Here is a 22899-nt window from a genome sequence, read left to right as displayed (position 1 = left end):
ATTTTAAAAATGTAGAAGAAATTATGTAAAGCAGCAAATAAATTTCTAGTCACCCACACACAAATATATACATACCTGCTAGCTTAGCTATACAAACTTTGGGTGTGTGGTTACCATTTTTTCAGTGACCCAACTTTTAACTAAGCACAGCCTATATAACTGCAAATGTTTTTTTCTTAGAACAGTGGTTTCAAAATGCAAATAGGAGTGGTCTTCAAGTTTTTTGTCTTTTAAGCAGAACTTTATCTTCCAAATGACTCATTTTAAAATCTCTTTATTTTGTCTCCCTTTTCCAGGTGATAGATTCCCTGGGAATTCCTAATTTGAAAATCACAGATTCAGATGACTTTTTGGATAATGACTCTCTCATCTAAAAGTTAATGGGGAGGAGTCAACAAACATTTTTTCTTATCCTTTCAAATAGGTCTTTAGAATTTCACAATTTGTGATCATGATTTCAATCAGAATTCATATATTAATGATTAAATTTGTATCCTAAATAGAGATTTCTAGTGCCAAGAAAACGAAGACAAACCACAAAATTTGCTTTTTAAATAAAGGTAAAGTTGTGGTTTTAATTTTTTATTAAAGAAATGAGTTCTTAGCCAAAGAAAGTTCTAAAACTTTCACTATACCTAACATTTAATTTGGAGACCCCAGAACCTTACAGTAAACCAAATTCCCAGGAGAAAAGCCACCTTATTTCAGGGCTTGCCACTCTGTAGGAGCAACTCTTGAGAAAACAATGCCTGAAGAGGTGAGAGGGCGCTGGGGCTCTTGGGGGCGGGCTCTGGCTCAAGAGTGGCCCATCCCTGCCAGCTCCCGGTGTCAGTCATTCCCCAGCGCCGGCCATTCCCCAGCGCCTGATGCAAACCAGAGCAAGCAATCCTGAGCTCCTGGTCCATTATGTACAAACTGCCCATCTCTCTGAATTTCCCAGGGTGCTAGGAGTGAAAGAAAAATACTTTCCAAAGTGAAAAGTGAAAGTCATGTCCGACTCTTTCCTACCCCATGGACTACACAGTCCATGGAATTCTCCAGGCCGGAATACTGAGGTGGGTAGCCTTTCCCTTCTCCAGGGGATCTTGCCAACCCAGGGATCGAACCCAAATCTCCCACGTTGCAGGCAGATTCTTTACCAGCTGAGCCACACAAGCTACAAAATCCACCCATTTATTCCTTTGACTTTAGTTTTAACAGGTTTTAAAAGTAGAATGCTTTACCTAAACTCAACTGTAAAACAGGGGTGGATAAAGCAGTGGCAAAGTGAACATAAAATAGAAATAAAATATACTTTAAACATTTCAAAGTAGTTTCCTCATGAAGGGAGAAGCTAGCATTGATAATGTTCCAGTTATTAAGTTAGGTAGCAAATCTCAAGAGTACTTATACTTAGTAGTTTACATATACATTATATGTATTCTTTCCATGTTTACAAATATTTTACAAATATTTTAATTTGATAAAATTATAAATACCGAGACTATGGGAAGGGTCAAAGAGAAAAGGAAGAGTCATCTTTTGAAAGCTCTTCTTAATAACTTGACTAATGTGAAGTTAATAGACCTATTTTGATTTATCAACTCCAAATATCTTGAAAAGCTTCACAAAAGTCACTCATTCTGGAGATTAATCATACAATGTTGTAACATTTTGTGCCCTTCCATATTTTTCAATGTGGGAATATCAATAATCTTTTTGAACAGCCATTTAGCTTCAATAAAACAATTACTCGGAGAAAATATTTAGATATGAAAATTTCTTACTGTATCCAAGGAAAGTAAATCATCTTTGCTCCCACCAAATACCATTATCTCATTTTCTTTTCCCAAACAGGCTGTGTGCCATAACCTGTGATTGAAAATTATAAACAGTGAAATACTATCAAGGAAGAAGCTGTACATCACATATAAATCAATTTTAAACTGAACACTCTAAAATTTAATCTATTTCAAAAGAGGCATGATTGAACGTAAGCCTGTGCCATATCCTCAAAGAGGTTAGATTTTAAAGATTCCTCTAGAATCATTAGAGACTTAGGTTCTAGGGTTCATTAAATCACATTATTTCAATGAAAGAGATGACTCCCAATAACTCTTTCACACTGTATCCTTCAACTTTTTTCTAACCTCTTTATCTCATAGATATTATCACAAAATAAAACAATTTTAAAAAGAACTGACCAGCCTATTCCATAAACAGTTTTCTTATTGCTATCTGCCATGGTGCTATTCTCATCATTCTCTTTACATTGTTACATTAATCACCCTGGGTACAGAATACCATAACATGTTCCTCATTTCTCTGTCTCTAATCTCTCCCAGCTACACAGAGCCGATAAATAACATAGTCAAATATTTATTGTTTTTAAACATGGATATTGCCTGATTAGGAAGCATCTGTGCCATTGTTCTTAGCCTAAAATTTATGATCAACAGCTATTTCTTTTCCTGATAAATTGTAATTCCTTTCTTTTCTCAAATGAACCCTCCCTCCAACTTCAGCCAAGTTCATTCATTTGTGTCCCCTAAGAGAAAAGCTTATACCTCTTTCTAGGCTTTGGTTCGCCCTGTTTCTTAGGCTTAGAATGAGAAGTCATTCTCTCAGGGCCCAAAAAAAGGCTCAAAATCCCCAGGAAATATTCCAAAGACCACCCAAACTGGCTCTGTTACCCTCTCTGCTCATCACCTTTCAACATTTATGTGCTTATTTTATAATATCTTAATTTACATTTGAAGACAAACTGCTCTATATACTACTTCAATTGTTTGATGTAATTTGTTTTCTAACTCCCAACAAAAACTCTAAAGTCTTTAAGGTCAAAATGGCCCCAGTGATGTGCTGGAACCATGGGTAAAGCCAGTTGTGCCTGTCGACTCCATGTTCATTGATATGTTGGCCACAGTGGATATCAGCAAATGCTACAAATCAGGACTTTTTTTGGTTTTGTTTTTCTTGGAGAGCAGTTGTTAACTATTTACCAGCACACCACTGGAATTTGGGTAATCTAACTTTATGTTCTCCTTAAAAATGCTTAATAATGTTTTCTGCATCCAGTAGGTGCTCAAAAACTTCTAACAAAAGCAAACACAAAATATTAACATAATTTACTCAATACACAAATTATTTCAGAAAGAGCTAGAGCACCCAATGTTATTTTGGAAATGGTCTGATAGCTCATATTCATGTACAATTTCACATTATTTACCAAAAGTAATGTTACATTTTTATAAAATTCAATGTTTCTGGGGGTCTAACTCTCAGAAAACAGTACACATAATTTCTCACTTTTAGAAAATACATGAAAAGTTTTACCGAGTCATTGCTTTGTTTCTGAGAGTACTTGATTGCTTTCCTTAATAGACCAAATTGCTGAAGCAACAGATGCCTCCCAAATTACGTATTACCACATCTTTTATTACCACATAACTATTTTTAGTACATTAATTCTTTTTATTTAATTTCCACAAGTGCAAACAGTGGGATTGTGCACAATTTGTTAAAATAGTTTTCTCAAATAATCATGACACATTTAAGGACTAATGCACTTGGGACTCAGAATAGAACTGAATCATTAGAAATTTTGTTTGGGAAATACTCTGCCCAATTCTCCAACTTGTATGACAGAATATAAATTGTATAGATCTTCAGCGACACGCAGATTATGTTGTAGGATTGGGGACAGGGTTTGGAGGAGGGACTGAGCAAAGGAGACAGAGAATAACAAATGCCCTCACAGGAAGGAACAGCTTAATTTTGAGAAGAGAAAGCCATGTGTAACCTTGGCAATACTCACAGGATCCAACAATGCCTAAGGCTCTACATAACAACACTTTATTCGACATCTTTTACAGAAACAAAAAAAGGCCCTTGCTGATAAGCACCTATATAGATGATCTGATATGACTATATAGATGGCTATTCACCCAAGCATAGTTTATCTAAAGTGAGATCTAGTGAAGAGAGTGCTACACTGTAGGGCAGCGGTTCTCAACCAGGGTCAATTTTGCCCCCAAGGGGACATCTGACAACATCCGGAGCTATTTGATTGTTATAATACCAGGTGTGTGTGGCAAGGGGGGAGTGGGCGCAACACCACTGGCATCTATTATGTAAAGCCCAGAGATGCTTCTAAATATCCTAAAATGCACAGGACACCCCTAAGAACAAAGAATAATTTGGTCCAAAACGTCAGTAATACCAAAGTTGAGAAACCTTTCTGTAGGATTACAAGAGGAGGATTGGGCAGCTTACATTTCAAATTATAACTTGGAAAAGTTTGCACAAAATACATTTTGATGTTAAGTACATTCTTACTTTCATAAAAACAATTAGTATATATACACTTATCTATGTTCTCCTTACAATAAACTGTATCCCCCTTGTTCTCCTCCTCACCTTGTAACCTGAAGATAGATCTGCCTCTGTCTTATCTGCCTGAGGGAAACTCTGGCCTGGACTTCATCATCAAGGAATACTGGAAAGCCTTTCCTGCCTTGATTCTGGTGACATCTAGCTTGCAGCCTGATGCTTTTCTATAGACTGACAGTTTATGTCCTCTCACAGCTGCTCTAAACTTATCACCTAAACATTCTAATAAAGCATATGATTTACAGGACACATCAGTTGAATTCAAAGAAATCTCTTTACATATCTCAGTTCTAACTAGTATTTTATTGGTAACAGTTGTATGGCTCTAATTACTCATTAAGGATTAAATATTAAACAGGAGCAATTAAAAATTAAACATATTCTTACTACCACTTTGGTCTGTAAGTAATGCATTCACACAGACAACTGGAAGAGAACTAAGAGCTCATCTAGTCCAACTCCCTCATTTCACAGATGAAGAAATTGATGCTCAGCTTCTTCAAAGTGACTTTCCCAAGCCAAAAAACTAAGTGTTAGCTGAGCAAGGACTAGAACACTGGGCTCCTGGATTTTAATATAAAACTCTTTAAACAATATATTTCAAAAGACCCAGAATTGCTAATACATTCCACTGAATTTTTATACATAAGAATATAATAATCACATATGAAGTTATGATAAGCTCTAAATGTATTGTGCATATTAATATAGATATACACAATGTATATATATATTTTCAGGCCTTTTTTTCAAGTATGTTACTTGTTGTTTCTCAAATTTCTGAAATACATAACATTAGGTTATGCATTAATATATCATTAATTAGCTTCACATTAATATAAATAATCTATAGTAAAAACTTCTGAAATACATGACACGAAAAGGAATAAAACTACTTGAATCTCCTATGACTATATCTTCATTACATTCAATCAAATTAGAAAAAATAAGGATTACAATATGAATGTGATTTTCTTTGCAGTCTAATAATGGTATATTTTTCTACAATTTTTTACTTTATAATATACCACAAAAAACTAATACATTTTCAAGAAATTGACATTAATTAGTATATCAGTTAATAAAATAATAATCTGTCATCTACTTGATAAACATGAAAGCAACTTCTTCATTAAATTGCTATAAACCACTTCAAAACCCAAATAACTACTAATAAAGCCAACCCCATTTTCATCTACTTATTAAAAATATTAACATTATATGATACTTTCAATTTCTTAGCCTTTTCATATTTATCAGGCAAGATTATGCAGTTAGCTAAAAGAGTAATACTTTCAAATAAACAAATATGGATAGAAACTGAATATATCCTTTCTACTATCTATTATTTGGGTACTATCAAGCTTATTTGAAAGATAGCCTTCCAAATGGTTTCTGGTTTTAATGACAAACACTATAAATTTACTGCTATATTTTAATACTTTAAAATTCCTAACGATTTCAATATTTGCCAACTTCTGGACTTACCTGGGTTTTGTTTTCGGTAAATGTGTAAGCTGTTTCCAACAATTTGTTATGACATTATGAATCCAACCATCACCTGCAATATTATGACAGTTCAGAAATTAAGATCTGGTCTTTGGGATAAAATTTTAATTTTTTTCCCCAAATTTATCATGCTACACTTATATTACTATCTTTTGTGTGTGTGCATATTTTATCATAAAAATTCTCAAACGTGGACAAAAGTCAAGTGAACATGACAATGAACTTTCACATAACCCAGACTCAACAACTATTAAGATTTTGCAACATGTGCTCCATTTATCTCTTTTTGTTATTCTTGCTGCTGAATTATTCTAAACTAAATCCTAGCTCTCTCATCACTTTCCCCATACATAGTTCAGTGAGCATCACTAAAACAAAAAAATCTGGACATTTTGTAAATAGCCACAACGCTATTATCATTTAACCACAATGCTACAGTCACAGCCAAGAAAACTACAAGTGGTTTCTTGGGATCATCTGATACCCACATGACCATATCTTAAGCTGAATCTCTAAGGGAGGAAACTGACTGGACTAGGAGTTAGGACATTTGGTTCTCCATAGTTCAATGACAAAAACCAGGATATAGGGATCTGAAGCACTAGAGCTCATGAAGATATATTAAATAAACCCTAGTGTAGTGGGTAAATGTTAATTTTTTTCTTCCAGTTTTATTATTGATATATAATTGACACACAATACTGTATCTATTTAAGATGAATAGATCTTAGTTTTTAAATTAGATTCCAAATCTCTTTTAATTAAAAAACCCACAAATTAGACAAATATAAAAATCTACAAAAACTGGCTGTTCCTCCAACCAGCATCTGGAGTTTCTTGGCCAGCAGACTGTCAGGTACACAGTTGATGCTCAATAAAAATTTTTGTTGGAAAACAAGTAATTGTTTTTGCAGCCTATATAAAATTATATAAATGGTCTTAATGGTATATAAAGTATCTTAAGGAAAATGTCTCTAGCTATAGAAAACTCTGAGTTAAATTACAAAACACTTAATATGTCAAACTAAGTGAATATTCTTGGTAATTTGTCTATCTTTATGCTACAATTTTTACTGCTGAAGAAAAACTGGGATACAAACTCACAGTCGTTGGAATCAGCAGTGTCAGGAGTTAAAAAAACTCTAGCTAAGCACTTTCTTTATACTTCTGGAACAAAAAGAAAAGCAACTGGCATTCCCACCTTGTCTTTTCAGAGCCTTCTGGGAAAAGCTCTTCTTCTAATCCCTATTCTAGACTACAGCGTAAGCATCTGGGTCAAAAATTAGGAGGACACAAAATCACAGAATACTATAGTTGAAAGGGGCTTTCATTCCCCTAGGTTCAACTACTTCCTTTCCCTACACCTAGGAAACAGGAGAACTTAAAGAGAGGTAAGGGTACAAAAGCAAAGGGGCCTTCTAATTCTTGATGTGACCACATAGTTGGGGATAAAGGTAAACTATAAAATCAGAAAAAGAAAGATACCATAGTATCAAATACAATCAGGTAAAAAGAATAAGATATTAACTGTAGGCCAAACTTCAGCTTACTTAACGGAATATTGTCTGCACTTAGTCCACCAAACAGGAAAAGCGTATCATCAGCTATTGGTGTTAAAGTATGCCATGACCGATGTTTAGGGTTTTCTCCATTAATAGGAATCCTGTGGTGAGGGAAAAAATAGAAAAGTCTAGTCAAAAAAATTTTGACTGCGTTAGTCAAAATAAAAGGTTTTTGATCATCTCAGATCTCAAAAGAAAAAACTGCCCTTCCCAGTTTTAAAAAATTTGATTCTACTAATCCCACCTACAAGAATATTTTTTAAACATTCTTAAATTCTCAGACAAATGTACACAATTTCTTCCCTTGTAACGTCTATCCCTCTTGGCCATGGAACACAGACTGAAAATTTAAAAAGTCAATTCCTAGTTATTCACAATGCACACTGAGCATCATTCCTACCGAAACCCAGCTGGATCCTGTGGGGCTCCAGGCACAAAAGCCTTTCTGCGTCCCCTTCTCTGAGTTCCAGAGGGCAGGTTCAAACAGCTGCTAACCCGGGAGAGGAGGGGGTGTAGGGACAAGGGAGGAGCAGTGAAGAAACGCCAAGTATACTCTTGGGGCGGGTCCTGGTTCCGCCTCAAGGGATATACATAGTATCTTTGAACTCTTCTGTAGCACTGAAACCCTCACCGAATGGAAGAAGTTAACTTACTCGATGAAACATTCGTCATGGCAGAGAAGGTCACAGTTTGCCCGTCATCATTTGACGTCAGACATTCTCTGGACTGAAGGAATGTGGACCCTGCACACACCCTGATCCTTATCAGCAGCCCTGTTGCTGGACTGTAAGACTCCTCACAAGCTCCCTTGGGTGGGGACACACAGTTTTGAGGGCATTAGCCCACTGTGGTCCCCTTTGCCTGGCAAAGCGATAGAGCTATTCTTTTTTACTTCACCCAAAACTCTATCTTTGAGATTTAATTCAGGGTCTGTGTACAGAGGCCAGATTCAGCTTCCCTGTTGGTAAATCAGTAAAAACTTCTTCAGGTTTTCAATGTAACTATTTTCATGTCTATCATTTTTGACTGTTGTTTCATGTCTAATTTTGTATTTTCAGCTGACTATGGGATTTTGTTGTTGTTTTTTACTTTGGTCTTTTTATTATGGAATTTCCTGAAAACACTAGCTACTCTAACTGCAAAATAAAAGCATGCAAGCCATTCCAGATCCAGGATAAACCTCTGAAGATTTCAAACAAATATTGTCATATTCTTAACATAAAAACATAAGCACAAGGACTTCCTGGTGCATGGGACACAGGTTCAAACCTTGGTCAGGGAACTAAGAACCCATATGCTATGCATTGAGGCCAAAAAAGAAAAAAAACCACACAAAAAGACCATAAGTGCAAAAGTTTAACTAATTTAGAAGGTGAGAATAACATGGGCCCGTGGTAGAAGATGTAATTTGTTTTTTTCCAAAATGGAAATATTTTTACTGTTTTTGTAACTATTAAAAAATATTTGGGTTACAAAATGTTCAACCACAAAATTATTTTTTATAAAGGAGAGTTCTGTAATCCTGTTCTCCAGCAATAAGAAATCACAATTTGTTATATATCTTTCCTGACTTTTATGCACATTTAAACATATTTATTAAAAAGATACAAATAGGATCACATATTCTGTTCTGTAAATTTTTTTCATTGAATTAATATGTTGCAGAATATTTCCATGAAGCATAGTTTCCTTTGGTAATGGAAGCATGGCAGTTCACTGGGCAAATGTACCATAATTTAACAGCCCCCACTTATGGGCACGAGAATTGATGTCATGTTTTTGCTTTTATAAATAATGTTGCCATAAATATCTTTGTTGTGTATGCACACACATATACATATGTGTGCACATATATATACACTTGTCCAATTTTTGTCTTGGGAGGAATTTTGCATCAAAGTAGAAATTCCATATTTTAAACACATTGCCAGACCACCTTCCAGAAAATTGTACCAATTTAAACACCCACTAATTGTGTTGTTACAACCTAGGATACACTGGTCATTTGTAATTATTCTTCCTGGTAAGTGAAAATTATTATTTTTATTTCAATTTCTTTAATAATTTATGAAGTTGAACATTTAAAAAAATAATGTATAAATATTTGTATTTCTTCTATGAGTTGCTCATTCCTGTTCCTTGTTCACTTTTACTGGATTGTCTTTTTCTTACTGATTTTCTGAGTTCTTGTGAATCATAACCCTTTCTGTTAGAATTACTGTAAATATTACTTCTAGTTTGCTTTTTGCTCGCATTTCCAACTTGCCTCTTAACTTTTTATGGTATATATTTCTACATAGAAATATTTAATTTCTACACAGAAATATTTAATTCTTAAGTGGTCTTATCAACTAGTCTTTTCATTTATGAATTTTGGGTTTATATCATCCTTAGAAAAGCTTTTTCCACTCCAAGATTTTGAAGATAAATTGTTATATTTCCTTCTAGTACTTCAGTGGTTTCATTTTTTAATAGTATTTGTACTTTGGCATAATGTATGGCTCTGATTCTATCTCATTACATGAACAGCTGAATTGATACTAAATATATTATTCTATTTCTAAATATATATTAGGAGCAATAAAATCTGATTTTGACTCACTTGATTATCTATTATCCGACTCCATTAAAACTTCATTATTTCTTCAAGACCCTTAAGAATTTGTAATATAAAAACAGTAATTTCAAAAAAACCCAGTACTTTCAAATAATCAATTTTTAACTGTTAGTGTTCTCATGTTTTAGGTAGCCTGATTAAAGAACAAACTCTGTATTTATATGTATATATTTCTTGCTTAGGCAAACAATCTGAAGGGGAAGAAAACATCTGTCAGTTTTCCAGACCCAAATTTGGATTACAGCATGCATGTGCAGACACACACAAACACAAAAATACCTATAGGTTAAAACAATACTTAGAATTTCGAACTTACTTTCCAGACCAGGTCCAGGTATCTAAGTTTAGATAGTGTAAATCATTCATCCTAGTTTGCTAAAATAAAAATGTATGAAATTGGTCAGTGTTTTACATATTTCATGGACTTAAATTTTGGCTTTAAAATAAAGTCATATTAAAAATAGATGAACTCTATTTTACTTAACATCAGAAGTTTACATATTGGGAAACAATGCTAAACATTAATAAAATTAGCATAGAGCTACCAAATTAATGTGTCAAGGGAGAATGGAAAAAATGAGTATCAACTAACAAGATTTAGATAATAAGTAAAGTTTTTCTGATAAATCACTGAAGTGAAGGATTCTCCCCATTAAGATATGATTTATAATCATCTGTGATTACTCAGATATGCTCTTTTCAAGTAATAGGAGATTTTTAAAAGTTATTATTGAATGGTATTTTAATCTCCAGACTATCTGAATGTTCAGCTATTCCACAAAAATCAAAGGATAAATTTTTATAGGAAACATCAAACAAAAAAAGACCATTTCCATAAAAAACACTAACCAAAACACGTCCGCCAAAGATATAGCCCTTATTTCCAAGAACTGCACATGTGTGCGCCGCTCGTGGCTGTGGTGGAATGCCACCCTGCAAGCAGAGATCAGAAAACAGAGCACAAAGGCTTAAAACATGTAAACCCATGGCTGATTCTTGTCAATGTATGGCAAAAACTATTACAATATTGTAAAGTAATTAGCCCCCAAGTAAAATAAATAAATTTATAAAAAAAAAAAAAAAAAAAAAAAAACATCTGTGAGTTACATTCCTATGCTCAGTATGCAAAATACTTGCTGCTAAGTTACAATTATGTATGTAACTTAATTAAAAACCCTAATGCAAAAGTCTGTTGAAGGTAGTAAGCAATTACAGACAAATACTATTCTTAAGGAATCAATTCACTCAGATCTTTATTTTTTTTAATGTTTTTTCTTAAATACCTGACACTATTTGGCAGCATGAGATTTCACATTAATTTTAGCTCAAAATGCAAAGATTTAAATATTAAATTTAAAGACATTCTCTTTGTCTCTCTGACACACCCCACCCCTTCTTTCCTCTCTTTTATCTCTCTCTCACACACACATACACAGAGTTAACAATATGAATGAGCAGTACACAGAGTGGTAATCTCGGAGACTCTAATGAAACAATTAAATCTAACACTGAAGACTCTTGGTGCTTCAAATTCCACAATAAGAACTTCACTCTTGGCTTAAGCCAGTGTTTTATCTTTTACTAAAACTCTTGACATTAACTGATAATACACCTTTACTTTATCCTTTACTTTGAATAAATATAGCAGATCTTTTCTTCAGAGAAGTTTTAGATTGGTGGGAAAAAAGTATAATGAGTAGATGAATGAATAAAATATGAATAAATAATTTCCTGCATAATTTCCATGTGTTCACGATGAGTACTTTTCTGTTTGTATTTTTCATTCCAAATTCTGAAGGAACCCAGTATTTTCAGCTTGTTGGCTACCGAATGTAGGCATACAAAATTTAATCTCTGCATCAAAGATCATAACTTTCTACACTTTTCAGGTTTACTTGAATAACTATAAGGTCAACATGGTAAGAAATAATTCTGGTATTACCTATATGTGTGTGTGTTAGTTGCTCAGTTATGTCTGACTCTGAGACCACATCGACTATAGCTCACCAGGCTCCAAAGTCCATGGGATTCTCCAAGGCAAGAATACTGGAGTGGGTTGCCATGTCCTTCTCTAGGGGATCTTCCCGACCCAGAGATTGAACCCGGGTCTCCTGCATTGCAGGCAGATTCTTTACCATCTGAGCCACCAGGGAAGCCCCATTACCTATATAAGACTTTTAAATAAATGAGAGGGAACCATTTGTGTTGCGGTTCCCAACTCTTCAAGCAAAACAAGTTTTAGTATCCAGTCTCTGATGTGAAATTTTAGAAAAATTCTCTATTACATACATGTTCATTATGAAATAAATGTTGACTTTCTCCTTTTTTATTTATGAAATACATTTAATAGCCAATCAAAGCTTCCGAATAAACTGGGTTCATATCAGTCCAAACAAAAACAAAGTAATGGCATTTGCATTAGCCTATGTGACTGTGTAAACGATGCACAGTGCTTATTAAGTTGTTAGAAATACTCAAAATAAAGCAATTCTGTTCTCATAGGGTTAAGAATCCCGTGTAGGAAAACTCTTTCAACCTTCCACTTTATGGATGACACACTATGTGTGTATGCTAAGTCACTTCAGTCATGTCTGACTCTTTGTGACCCTATGGGCTGTAGCCCACCAGGCTCCTCTGTCCATGGAATTCTCCAGGCAAGAATACTGGAGTGTGTAGCCATGCCGTCCTCCAGGGGATCTTCCTGACCTACGGATCAAACCCGGGTCTCTGGCATTGCAGGCAGATTCTTTAAGTACTAAAAACCAATGCATCTCCTCCATTGGCAGGTGGGTTCTTTACCACTAGGGTCACCTGGGAAGCCTATGTCACACTCTATGGCTTATCTAAAAGTACACAGCTCTTTCATGACACAATTAGAACGCAAATCCAGTTTCTTCAACTTCAAAACAAGTAACTGTTACACTATATCAAGTTACCTTGCACTTTGATGCAAATATTTAGGAACGATTAATTAATTTAAGGAAGTCTCTAGAAAATAAAGAAAACAGATTCTAGCTGCAACCACATCAGAAAAACTTTCAGATAGAATATAAACAATGTAAGAGTTCTTTGTTGGAGTACATTTGTTGGAGAAGACTGTTCAGCGTCTCTTGGACTGCAAGGAGATCCAACCAGTCCATAAAGGAAATCAGTCCTGAATATTCATAGGAAGGACTGATGCTGAAGCTGAAACTCTAATACTTTGGCCACCTGATGCAAAGAACAGATTCATTGGAAAAGACTCTGATGCTGGGAAGGATTGAAGGCAGGAGGAGAAGGGGACAACAGAGGATGAGATGATTGGATGGCATCACCAACTTAATGGACATGAGTTCAGCAAGCTCCGGGAGTTGGTGATGGACAGGGAAGAAGTCTGGCGCGGTGCAGTCCATGGGGTCAAAAAGAGTCAGACATAACTGAGCGACTGAACTGAATTGAACTGAAGAACTATTTGAAGAAATGATCAGAGAGATCACAGTGAAAATATTGTTTAACAGTAACTAAAAGTGTCCCGTGCCTGTTAGGCTGTTGGCACAGAAGGATGGGAGGGATACGAACTACGGTAAGGAGAGACAGTCACGGAAAGACCTGAAGTCCTGAAGAACTCCTTATAAGCTACCTTATATATGTGATCCCAAGCAGCACATTCTAAAACTATGTGTGCAGTAGCTCCAGATTCTTGCTTATTCTCTAAGGAAGCAGAGGGTTAAGAGGCCTGAAAGAGATTTAGGATGACTTTTAGTAGATCCAGTGTCAATAAAATTTCTCTCTACCTGCTAACTGATGTGAAATTATTTTAAGAGAGATAAGATGCTTTTATTTCATTAACACATAAATCTTAACATTCAAACACTGACTGCAGGAAACTTCAATCAACAAATATGATTGACTGATAGTTGATCAGTTCCAAAATTAGAATAGAACAGAAGAACACTGGAAATGTGAAAGCCACTGCTAGGAAAAAGAGGATGCTGAGATGGGTCAAGCCTTGTAACACTTTTTATTTTGCATAGGACTTCCCTCACTTCCATTTACAGAAGCTGAACTGCAAGAAATTTTAGGCATACATGCGTGTTACGGCTTACTCATTAAGTTGTGTCCAACTCTTTTGCAACCCCAGGGACTGGAGCCCACCAGGCTCCTTTGTCCATGGAATTTTCCAGGCAAGAATACTGGAGTGGGTTTCCATTTCTTTCTACAGGGAATCTTCCCAAACCAGAGATCAAACCTGTATCTCCTGCTTTGTCAGTGGATTCTTTACTGCTGAGCCAACAGGGAAGCCCACATGCATGTTAGTGGACAAAAATTTGGTTTTCCCTAGGCTAGAGCAGCATCACCTAGCAACTGTTCTCACAGCATTGCTTGCATGACTCATAACTGTACTTGTTGACAATCCTCCAATCCTCTCAAATCCTCTCTCCTCTCTTTTAAAATGGCAGAGAATAGAATTTGAACCAAATTTTTGGTTTTGTTCAAAAATTTGAACAAAAATTTTGTTCAGTATTTTATTCTGCACAGTTCCAATGATCTGACCAATCACAATAACTTGCTCCTCTAGGGATAGGTCTCAGACTCAGGCCTGGCCAATCATACCCTTGGCAACGGGGATTGACATAGAGGAGGAACAAGCCTAAGTAGAGCCAGAGTCCTTTTTCTAGGATGAAGATACAGACATTGAGAAAATACAGCACCAACAGAAAGAACTGCTGGTATAGGCACGGCCATATTCCCTCCTAAATGAGCTGGCCAGTCTGCAGCAGACAGAATAAGCTAGCACACAGAGAAGCAGGGAGAAGCCAATAGAAAGATGGAAATATTGTGATGAGGTTGGGTAACTTGCTCCCGTTCCTAAGGCCCTGGTCCCTGTAGCTTGTCCACCATGTGAGCCACTTCAAAATATACCTCCCACCTATGCAAGAATTCTTTATGGCTTAAACTAATGTGAATTTGTGTTTGCTCACTAGCACATGAAAGAGTATTAAGATTTCATGAGTTTATGAAACATGGGCTTTTCAAAACCATGAACTTTGTTACAAAAGGACTTTTAAAAAGAGCCTTCATTAAATCAGGGCATTACACTTGTGGGTAAAGAATGATGATGGCACCTCTCTAGATTTTTCTAGGAAACCTTAACCTGGAGAAAAATATGTGATAAAAAAACAATAATAGTGACTGCACTCAAGAGAGCCCCTTTGTACATGATTAAAAACTCAATTACTAACAGCCAATAACTTAGTAAAAGAAATTCACTTGAAAAGTATTAATGAATACAAAATATAAAGGTAACTTTTCACAATACTTACTTTAATTTCGGGTTGAAGCCAACTCTGTGTCTTTGTGTCAAATATGTGAACATCATTATGCCATCCCCAGAATATCTGCTCTTCCTAAAACATAAATTTTTAAAATATTTTAAAAGTTTTTAATGATTTTTAGATTAGTATGATAGTTTCACTGCATATTTACTGGTGAAATAATAGACATTTTTACAGCAATAGAATCAAGTGTGACCATAGTTATAAACTTAACGCATACACCAGTGGCTCACAAAGTGTGATCCCTAGGCTAGAGCAACATCACCTAGCAACTGTTCTTCTCACAGCATTGCTTGCATGACTCATAACTGTACTTGTTGACAATCCTCCAATCCTCTCAAAGGATTATCTCTTTGAAAATTGCAGAGGATAGAATGATATTTAGATTTGAAAATCTGTTTTCCTAAAGTACATGTGCCAAATTTCTAATCTTTGCTGTTAGAAACTTTAGGGAACAATGGTTCTTTTTGTAAAAGAATTCTAATCACTTAACTAAGCAGCTTATTCACATACATTAAATGTATGCTCACTCTCCTTTGTCTTCTAGGAAGACTTGGCAAGGCAAAGATTTAGCAGTTGGACTGTATTTAGTATCTTCTGCATTGTTGAAATCCTCTACCACTACTCTATCTTAACTTTGCAGCAGTTAGACTGTATTTAGTATCTTCTGCATTGTTGAAATCCTCTACCACTACTCTATCTTACCTTTGCAGCAGTTTTGTGTGTTATACGTCAGGACTATATTATTCATTTTCATCAGGACTTGTCAAACAAGTCAAATAAACTAAATAATTTACCTAGTTCAGAATCTAAGTGAAAAAATCTACCTGTACACCATAAACTTCAGGACATGATCATTAGCCTAACTAAACTAGTTGAGAAAAAAATGAGAGCTTTCCTTGATGAGTAAAAATAATTACACATAATTAGTAGGAAGTTATATTACTAAAAATTATCAGTAATACTGTAAGTAGCAAAACTTAAAAGATACTTCATTTTAAAAACTCAAAAACCATGTAAACCACTTTTATCACTTAAAAACCATTCAATTTTATTAACATATATTAATTTCACACATAGTCTAAGTAAAGCCTATGGAGATATTTTAAATACCCACAAAGAGATATACACGAAATGTACATATATCTTTAAATTAATAATATATAATAATAAAATACACTAGTAGAAGGTAAAAGTGAGGTTACTGTGTATCTTGGTGGTGAGAGCAATGGCTTTTAAAGTTATCTTTTAAAAGATTTCATTTTTCTAAGTCATGACTTCTTTCATTAATATAATAGTTTATTCTCTAGCCAGTAAGAATAAGTAGAAAAAAGCAGTATCACTACCAACTTACTCACTGTCATACAGAAGCCAGTCTGAGCTATGAATAGTTCTGGTGGACGTACCTAAAAGGAGGTGTATGTCAGCAACGGCCACTGTGGTTACCTATGAACAAAGTTTTTCAAGTTGTGCTAAAGCCACTACTTGTCTAATAGAAGCATCTTTAAGTGATTTATGACATCAGAAAAGAAATTACTCTGCCAGTAGCAATGAAGGCTGATACCATTAGGTGAGAGAATCTCTTGCAACTGAACCCAAATTCAAAAGAGAGAAAAGACACTTTTTTTTCATAGTATCAATTATAGCAAATTAAAATGAGAAGGACTGGGCTCATTATTTCTAAAAACTTTTAAGGCGACACTAAATTAGAGAAAAATATAAACAGTGATTACTCTCTTACCCAAGATGCATCATGAACATCAAAACAATCTTGGAGTTCATTATGTCTCCTACACCCATAGCCACCAAAATATATTAATCTGAAAAACAAAACAAAGGACACACTTTGGGAGTTCTGCTTTCAGCTTGTTCACAGAAAGTTGAAAGACATCATTTCTCTCACAACCTAAACAAGCCATATAAACTACAAAACCATAGTTAAAAAAAAAAATCAAAGTGCTATGGGAACAAAGAGACCTACGTGAACTAATTCCAGAAAGTGATGAGCCTGCAGTAGGAGAGAGAAACCCATTGTTGCTTTCATCCCTGATGGAACGGCAGGAGGAGGAAGAACCTGGCACACACAAGGTTTGTAAAAGAAGCCAGCCAAAATTTTAATAGTCACGTGTAGGCTAGCACAGCAAATTAGAACCTTAAAAGACTCAGTCACCGAAGGAGTTTGAATCTATTAAAAAAGTATTCACATAATCTTCAGAGAGGACTTAGTCACCAAGAGCATGAAGCAGCAGAGAGTGAAGCAGCTCTTTTTGAGGCAATCTGAGCTATCAACTCTAAAGTTTGGGATCAGGACAGGAAATCTGAAGGAAACACCTCCGAGTGCTGCCTGCTAAAGGCCAGGGAGGACATGCAATGCTTGAAGAGATCACTCAAGGTACAGAAAGTATAAAGTGGGATTGGGGAGCAAAGAGAACTCCCTAGCAACCTACATACCTACCAATTAGGCTATGAAACAAAGAGGGATCTCTCACAGTTCTGAGAAGTAGGTACATGGCTGTGAATCCCAGCTCAAAATCTCTACACAATCTCCAGTGCTCAAAATGTGGGGCCCTAGCAAAGAAAAGTCTTGATCCTGCATCAGAACATTTGAAGCCAGTGCTAAAACTGAATGAAACTAAAGCTGCAACAAAGCCTAAGCACAGGCCAACTGCAGGTTAGACTGACTTAAAGTCCACTCCAGCAGCCTGAAAAAGAAAGAAAGGGCATGTCCTTTTCTGGAGAGATGCAATGTTTACTACAACCTTTACTGTTCTTTCAAACAGAATGTCTGTCATATGATGTGAAATTACAAGGCATATGAAAAGGCAAAAAAAAGTGACCCACGATCAAGAGAGGAAAGAGTCAACACAAGCTGACTTCAAGGTGGCCCAGATATTGGAATTAGCTGACCTGGCCTTTAAAATAATTCTAACAGAAATAGTAACAGACCAGTTCGTAAAAGGTGGACAAAGTTCAAGAAGAATGGGGTAATTTTGGCAGAGACATGGGGACCGTTATTATAGAGACAATCAAGTTAAGATGAAGTGATTAGGGTAGGCACTAATTCAATACAACTGGTATTCTTACAAAAGGGGGAAATTTGGAGGAAGACAAGCAAGTACGGAGAGAATGCTACGTGACATGAAGCCAGAGATCTGAGTGATGCTTCTACACACCAAAGATTACCAACAAGTCACCAGAAGCTGGGGAGAGGCATGAAGTAGATTCTTCCTGAAAACCCAGAGAATGAACCAACCTTGCTGACAGTTTGATCTCAGACTTCTAGCTTCCAAAACTATGAGACAATACATTTTTTGACACACCCCATGGCATGCAGGATCCTAAGTTCCCTGACCAGGATGCACACCTGTGCCCCTTGCAGTGGAAGTACAGAGTCTTAACCACTGACAACCAGGGAAGTACATTTCTGTTGTTTAAATCCTTCAGTTTATAGAACTCTATTACATCAGCCCTAGCAAAATAAACATTTACCACAATTATAAATGTATTATCCTTTGATCCAGAAATCAAATTGTGGAATTTTATCCAACAAATAGATCTGCAATTATATGTATATAAACACAAAGATATTCATTAAAGCTCGTTTGTAATGGCATAGGAATTGAAATAATCCAAGTGTTGCTTCATCTATCGGGAAAAAGTTAAATAAACTATAGTATATCCTCATGGGAGAATACTATGCAGCTGTAAAAACAAAACAAAAACAAAAAAACAAGCTTTCCAACTAGAGATACAGAAAAATGAAAGTTCTCCGTGGTACAGTATAGACTAAAAGAAGCAGGGTGCAGAATAGTGTACAGAGTACACAGATGTTTGTGTAAAGAGGAGGCAGAAAAGATACAGATAAATATATACAGAGATATATACATATATACATATGTATACATGCATATATACATACATATGTATTTGCTTCTATTTGCTTAAAGTAACAGAGGGCAATTGTTCCCAAACGTGTCTGCATCTTGGAATTACTTGAGGAGCTTAAAAAAATCATACTCCCATTGATTGTAATTTAGTTAGTCTAGGGTATCACCTGGGCTTCAGAGCATTAAAAAAAAAAATCCCTATATTATTCCTATGGCAGACAAGTTTGAGAACCACTGCTATAAAAATACAAAAGATGTTGATAAAAGTAGCTATTTGTGCATCTGGAGGGGTAGGAACAGGATGGGTGGGAACAACAGTGGGAGCTAAACTTTTTAATATGGTTTTGATTTTTAAACCATGTGACTATATTAACTATGCAGAAAATTAATAAAGTAATTAATTTTAAAAAACAAATAGTTGCTTCCACCATATTTATTCTTATGACCTGGCTCTAATCTAGGATTCAAAACTGCCTTTACCATCAGTGTCAAAACAGTTTGTAATTATATCTTGAAAAAAATTCAGAGTTTCAAGTTTTCTCTGTTTTGGACACAAGTTAAAATCCTTACTTGAATGAAGTTAATGAGGTAGTTTTGCTGCATTACCTGTCTTTATATACCCAGCAGGAAAGTTTATCACGTGGTGTGGGTGGTTGCCCTTCAAAGTTGGTGATTTTTTCCCAAACGTAGGTTCCATCTCTTGCTCGCAAATTAACAAAATAAAGCTTTTAAAAGAGGAGAATACTATTAACAGACAGGGCATCAGAAAATTAAATATATGTCACAGGGATAGGTGATCCAAAATTAATAACATTACTTCTTATTTTTAAAAGGTAAAAATTTTAATTGTAGAGTTAATGAAAATGGGAGTATGTTTTAGAAGGAAAAATGGTATATGAAACAGACTGAAATGAATCTTTACCCTTCTTGTTCTTGCCCTATGGATATCAACAAAGTAAGCAGTTAATTCTGAAGCAGAAGGATCTGGGACCAGAGAGGAGCAGATATGCTGCATTTTCACTCTATCTTTTAAAACCTTATCAGTTAGCTCAAGCTTTTCTACATATGTCTTCTTTGCAAAATACTTGTAAACTTGTGAGATGAAATGACATATTAAACATTACATTTTTCTGCACTCCTGAATTGAAAAAAAAAAAATTACTCGATTGCTGTATCCTTTGTCATCATATCCTCCAAAAACGTACAGCTTTCCATTAATGCAAGCACCGCAACTTCCTGACATGGAGGTAGGGAGTTCTCCTTCCATGAGGTGCATTGTCCTGCAGCAAGAAAAACGTGGAATTACGTAACTTTCCAGAAAGGCAAATTAAAATTCCTTTTGACCTCCAGCAGTACTTTTTCAATGAAAATTGTCACTGACAATTACAATTAAGGTATCATGGTAGCCAATACTCTAAAAACTGTAAGAAGATCCATGGTAAAGATTTTCCAACCTATTGAGGAAAAAAGTTACAACATCTTCTCATGTCACCAGAATTGGGAAATAGTAGAACAAAACAAAGTCTTCAGATAGGAATGGTAAAGGACAACGAATGAAGAGAGGAAGGGATTTGGGGAGAGAAACATCCAGAGGGAATCAAGCACTGAAAGAAAACGAAAGGGAGACAACATAATATTGCAGTATGTTCTGAGTATGGTCTCAAATCTCCTGTTGTCTATGACAACAGTTATAACAGATACTAATTTTGCACATTATGCAATGTAAAATTACTTACCACAACCCACTATCAATATCATAGGTCCAAATCTCATCATTAGGCAAATACACTTCATTGTCTTCAATAGACTAAAAACAAAGAATATATAAAATTATGTTTATTATTTACAAAGTAACAATTAAATAGTTGCTCAGGATGGGAAAACCACAATGAAAATAGTGCAAAAGACAAAAACTTATTGTCTTTATTAGACGGTTTTTTCAATAGAAATTAAGATAGATCAAAAGAGAAGGGGAAGAAAGACATTTTCTAAGAGAAAGTAGGCAAATACAAAATAGCAAGTACATGAGTCTCAGAAAAAGACTGAGGGCCATTAAACTTTCCAAGGAAGTTCAAGAAAGAGAAAACAGCAAAACAATAACATTAGAGCAGAATACTGAACACTATGAAGCCAGAAAGAAAAGGAATATCAAAAAAGGGCAACATATTTGTGGTAAAAGGGAGGAGTTAAGAAAGGAAACTTTTATGAAGTATAATTAAGAGCACCATATCATATACCTTGATTCACTGGACACGTTTTTTGAGTGCCTACTATATGCAAGGCATAGTGTTAGATGTTGACTAAGTATAGAATTTAAGGATCAAGACAAATTTAGCTAGTCAAAATGCCAACTCCAAATATGAATAATCTCTAAAGAAGCTGATAACATATATAGTACATTCTGATATTTATGATGAAAAGAGAAATAAGAATAAAAATAACAATTTTCTTTATGTTAAGGTTAAAAACCTAGGCATTAAAACAAATCCTTACATAAATCTGTCAGGATTACTTAAAAGTTAAAAAATAACTCAAAAATAGCTAGCTGTAAAAGATGTTTAAGAATATCTAAGAATTAAATGTCAAAAAATTTAAGAATTTCTGTATGATGTGTAAATTATTAACATGCTAAGTAGAATTAGTTAATATTCTCATTGCTCTATCAGTTAAATTTTTAAAATAGTATCCTATTAGGTCTATATCTCTAACTCCATCTCTGTTTCTGTCTGTATCTCGCCCCCGCCCCTACTCTCATACACACACACACACACACACACACACACAGAGCAGAAAAACATTATAATAATATTTCCAAGGAAATATTATTCCTCTGTCTGACTGAAGAAACCATGTCTGACTGATGGACAAGTAAATAATTGTTAAGAAAGGGAGTTAACTGTATGACTCGAAGGTTTAATGGCATCCAGCTCTAGTAGCCACATGAGTACACCTTTACAACAGAAATAGTATGAAAATGGCTTCTGTCACTTTTCTGCTTAAGTCCCTTTAGTGCTTCCCTGTTGCTCTCAGGATGGTCTAAAGTTCTTATGATTCTGTGCTGTATGGCACCTGCTGTCCCTCCAAAGTTCTCCTGCCTTTAGTCATTAAGTTCCAGTCTTCCTTCCGTTCCTAAACCCATGCCAGTCTCCAACTGGACCTTCATCTATTCTTTTCTCTCTTCTTGCAATGCTCTCCCAGAATTTGTTTGGCTAATTACTCTTTCTTTGGGAATCATTTTGTTGCTTCTTTAATCTTCTAGAATAAGGTGAGATTAAGGTCCCTGTTAAATGCTCCCATAAATCCTGTACTTTCCCTTCCACGTCCTTTGTCTGTATCATATCCACACAGCACCACCACTGCCATGATACAAGCTTCATGAGTGCATAGATCATGTTTATTTTGTTGTTCCCAGAGTCTACCACAGTGACTTGGACATACAAGACAAATAGAATATCTGCGGCTTAAGCAAATGGATACATGAATAATACTTATTAAACTGACTGTATGCTTAGCTCATGATTAAAAAGAGAACTCCGTTTAACTAATCTTTAAAAGCGGTGTTGCAAAAAACCAAATGGAGCACAGAATTGAACAATTTGGCCCTAGTTCCTTATTTTCTCAGTGATTTCACTCCTAAA

At 35.3% G+C, this 22899-nt stretch overlaps 1 protein-coding gene across 5 annotated transcripts in view; it reads right to left on the bottom strand.

The window, feature by feature from the left end:
- The window catches only part of KLHDC1 (kelch domain containing 1), a 36542-nt gene that overhangs the window by 5426 nt on the left and 8217 nt on the right, over window positions 1-22899 (bottom strand). For 2 of the 5 annotated variants that reach the window (XM_081511259.1, XM_081511261.1), the window contains exons 2-12: window positions 20998-21068; window positions 20424-20541; window positions 19868-19986; window positions 17116-17194; window positions 16733-16780; window positions 15363-15446; window positions 10909-10992; window positions 10376-10434; window positions 7431-7543; window positions 5860-5932; window positions 1767-1851 (exon numbers count right to left, since the gene is read on the bottom strand). In XM_081511259.1, coding sequence (XP_081367385.1) covers window positions 1767-1851; window positions 5860-5932; window positions 7431-7543; window positions 10376-10434; window positions 10909-10992; window positions 15363-15446; window positions 16733-16780; window positions 17116-17194; window positions 19868-19986; window positions 20424-20541; window positions 20998-21068 — 933 coding nt within the window. Of the gene's footprint in view, window positions 1-1766; window positions 1852-4398; window positions 4594-5859; window positions 5933-7430; window positions 7544-10375; window positions 10435-10908; window positions 10993-15362; window positions 15447-16732; window positions 16781-17115; window positions 17195-19867; window positions 19987-20423; window positions 20542-20997; window positions 21069-22899 lie in introns of all 5 variants that reach the window. The other 3 variants (XM_081511260.1, XM_081511262.1, XR_014059876.1) reach the window with 2 other exon arrangements.

The sequence above is a fragment of the Giraffa tippelskirchi genome, chromosome 7, assembly GCF_054371585.1.
Source record: "Giraffa tippelskirchi isolate mGirTip1 chromosome 7, T2T-mGirTip1v1.2.pri, whole genome shotgun sequence".
In the NCBI taxonomy this organism is placed as follows: Eukaryota; Metazoa; Chordata; class Mammalia; order Artiodactyla; family Giraffidae; genus Giraffa; species Giraffa tippelskirchi.
This window is presented reverse-complemented; position numbering and strand designations above follow the sequence as displayed.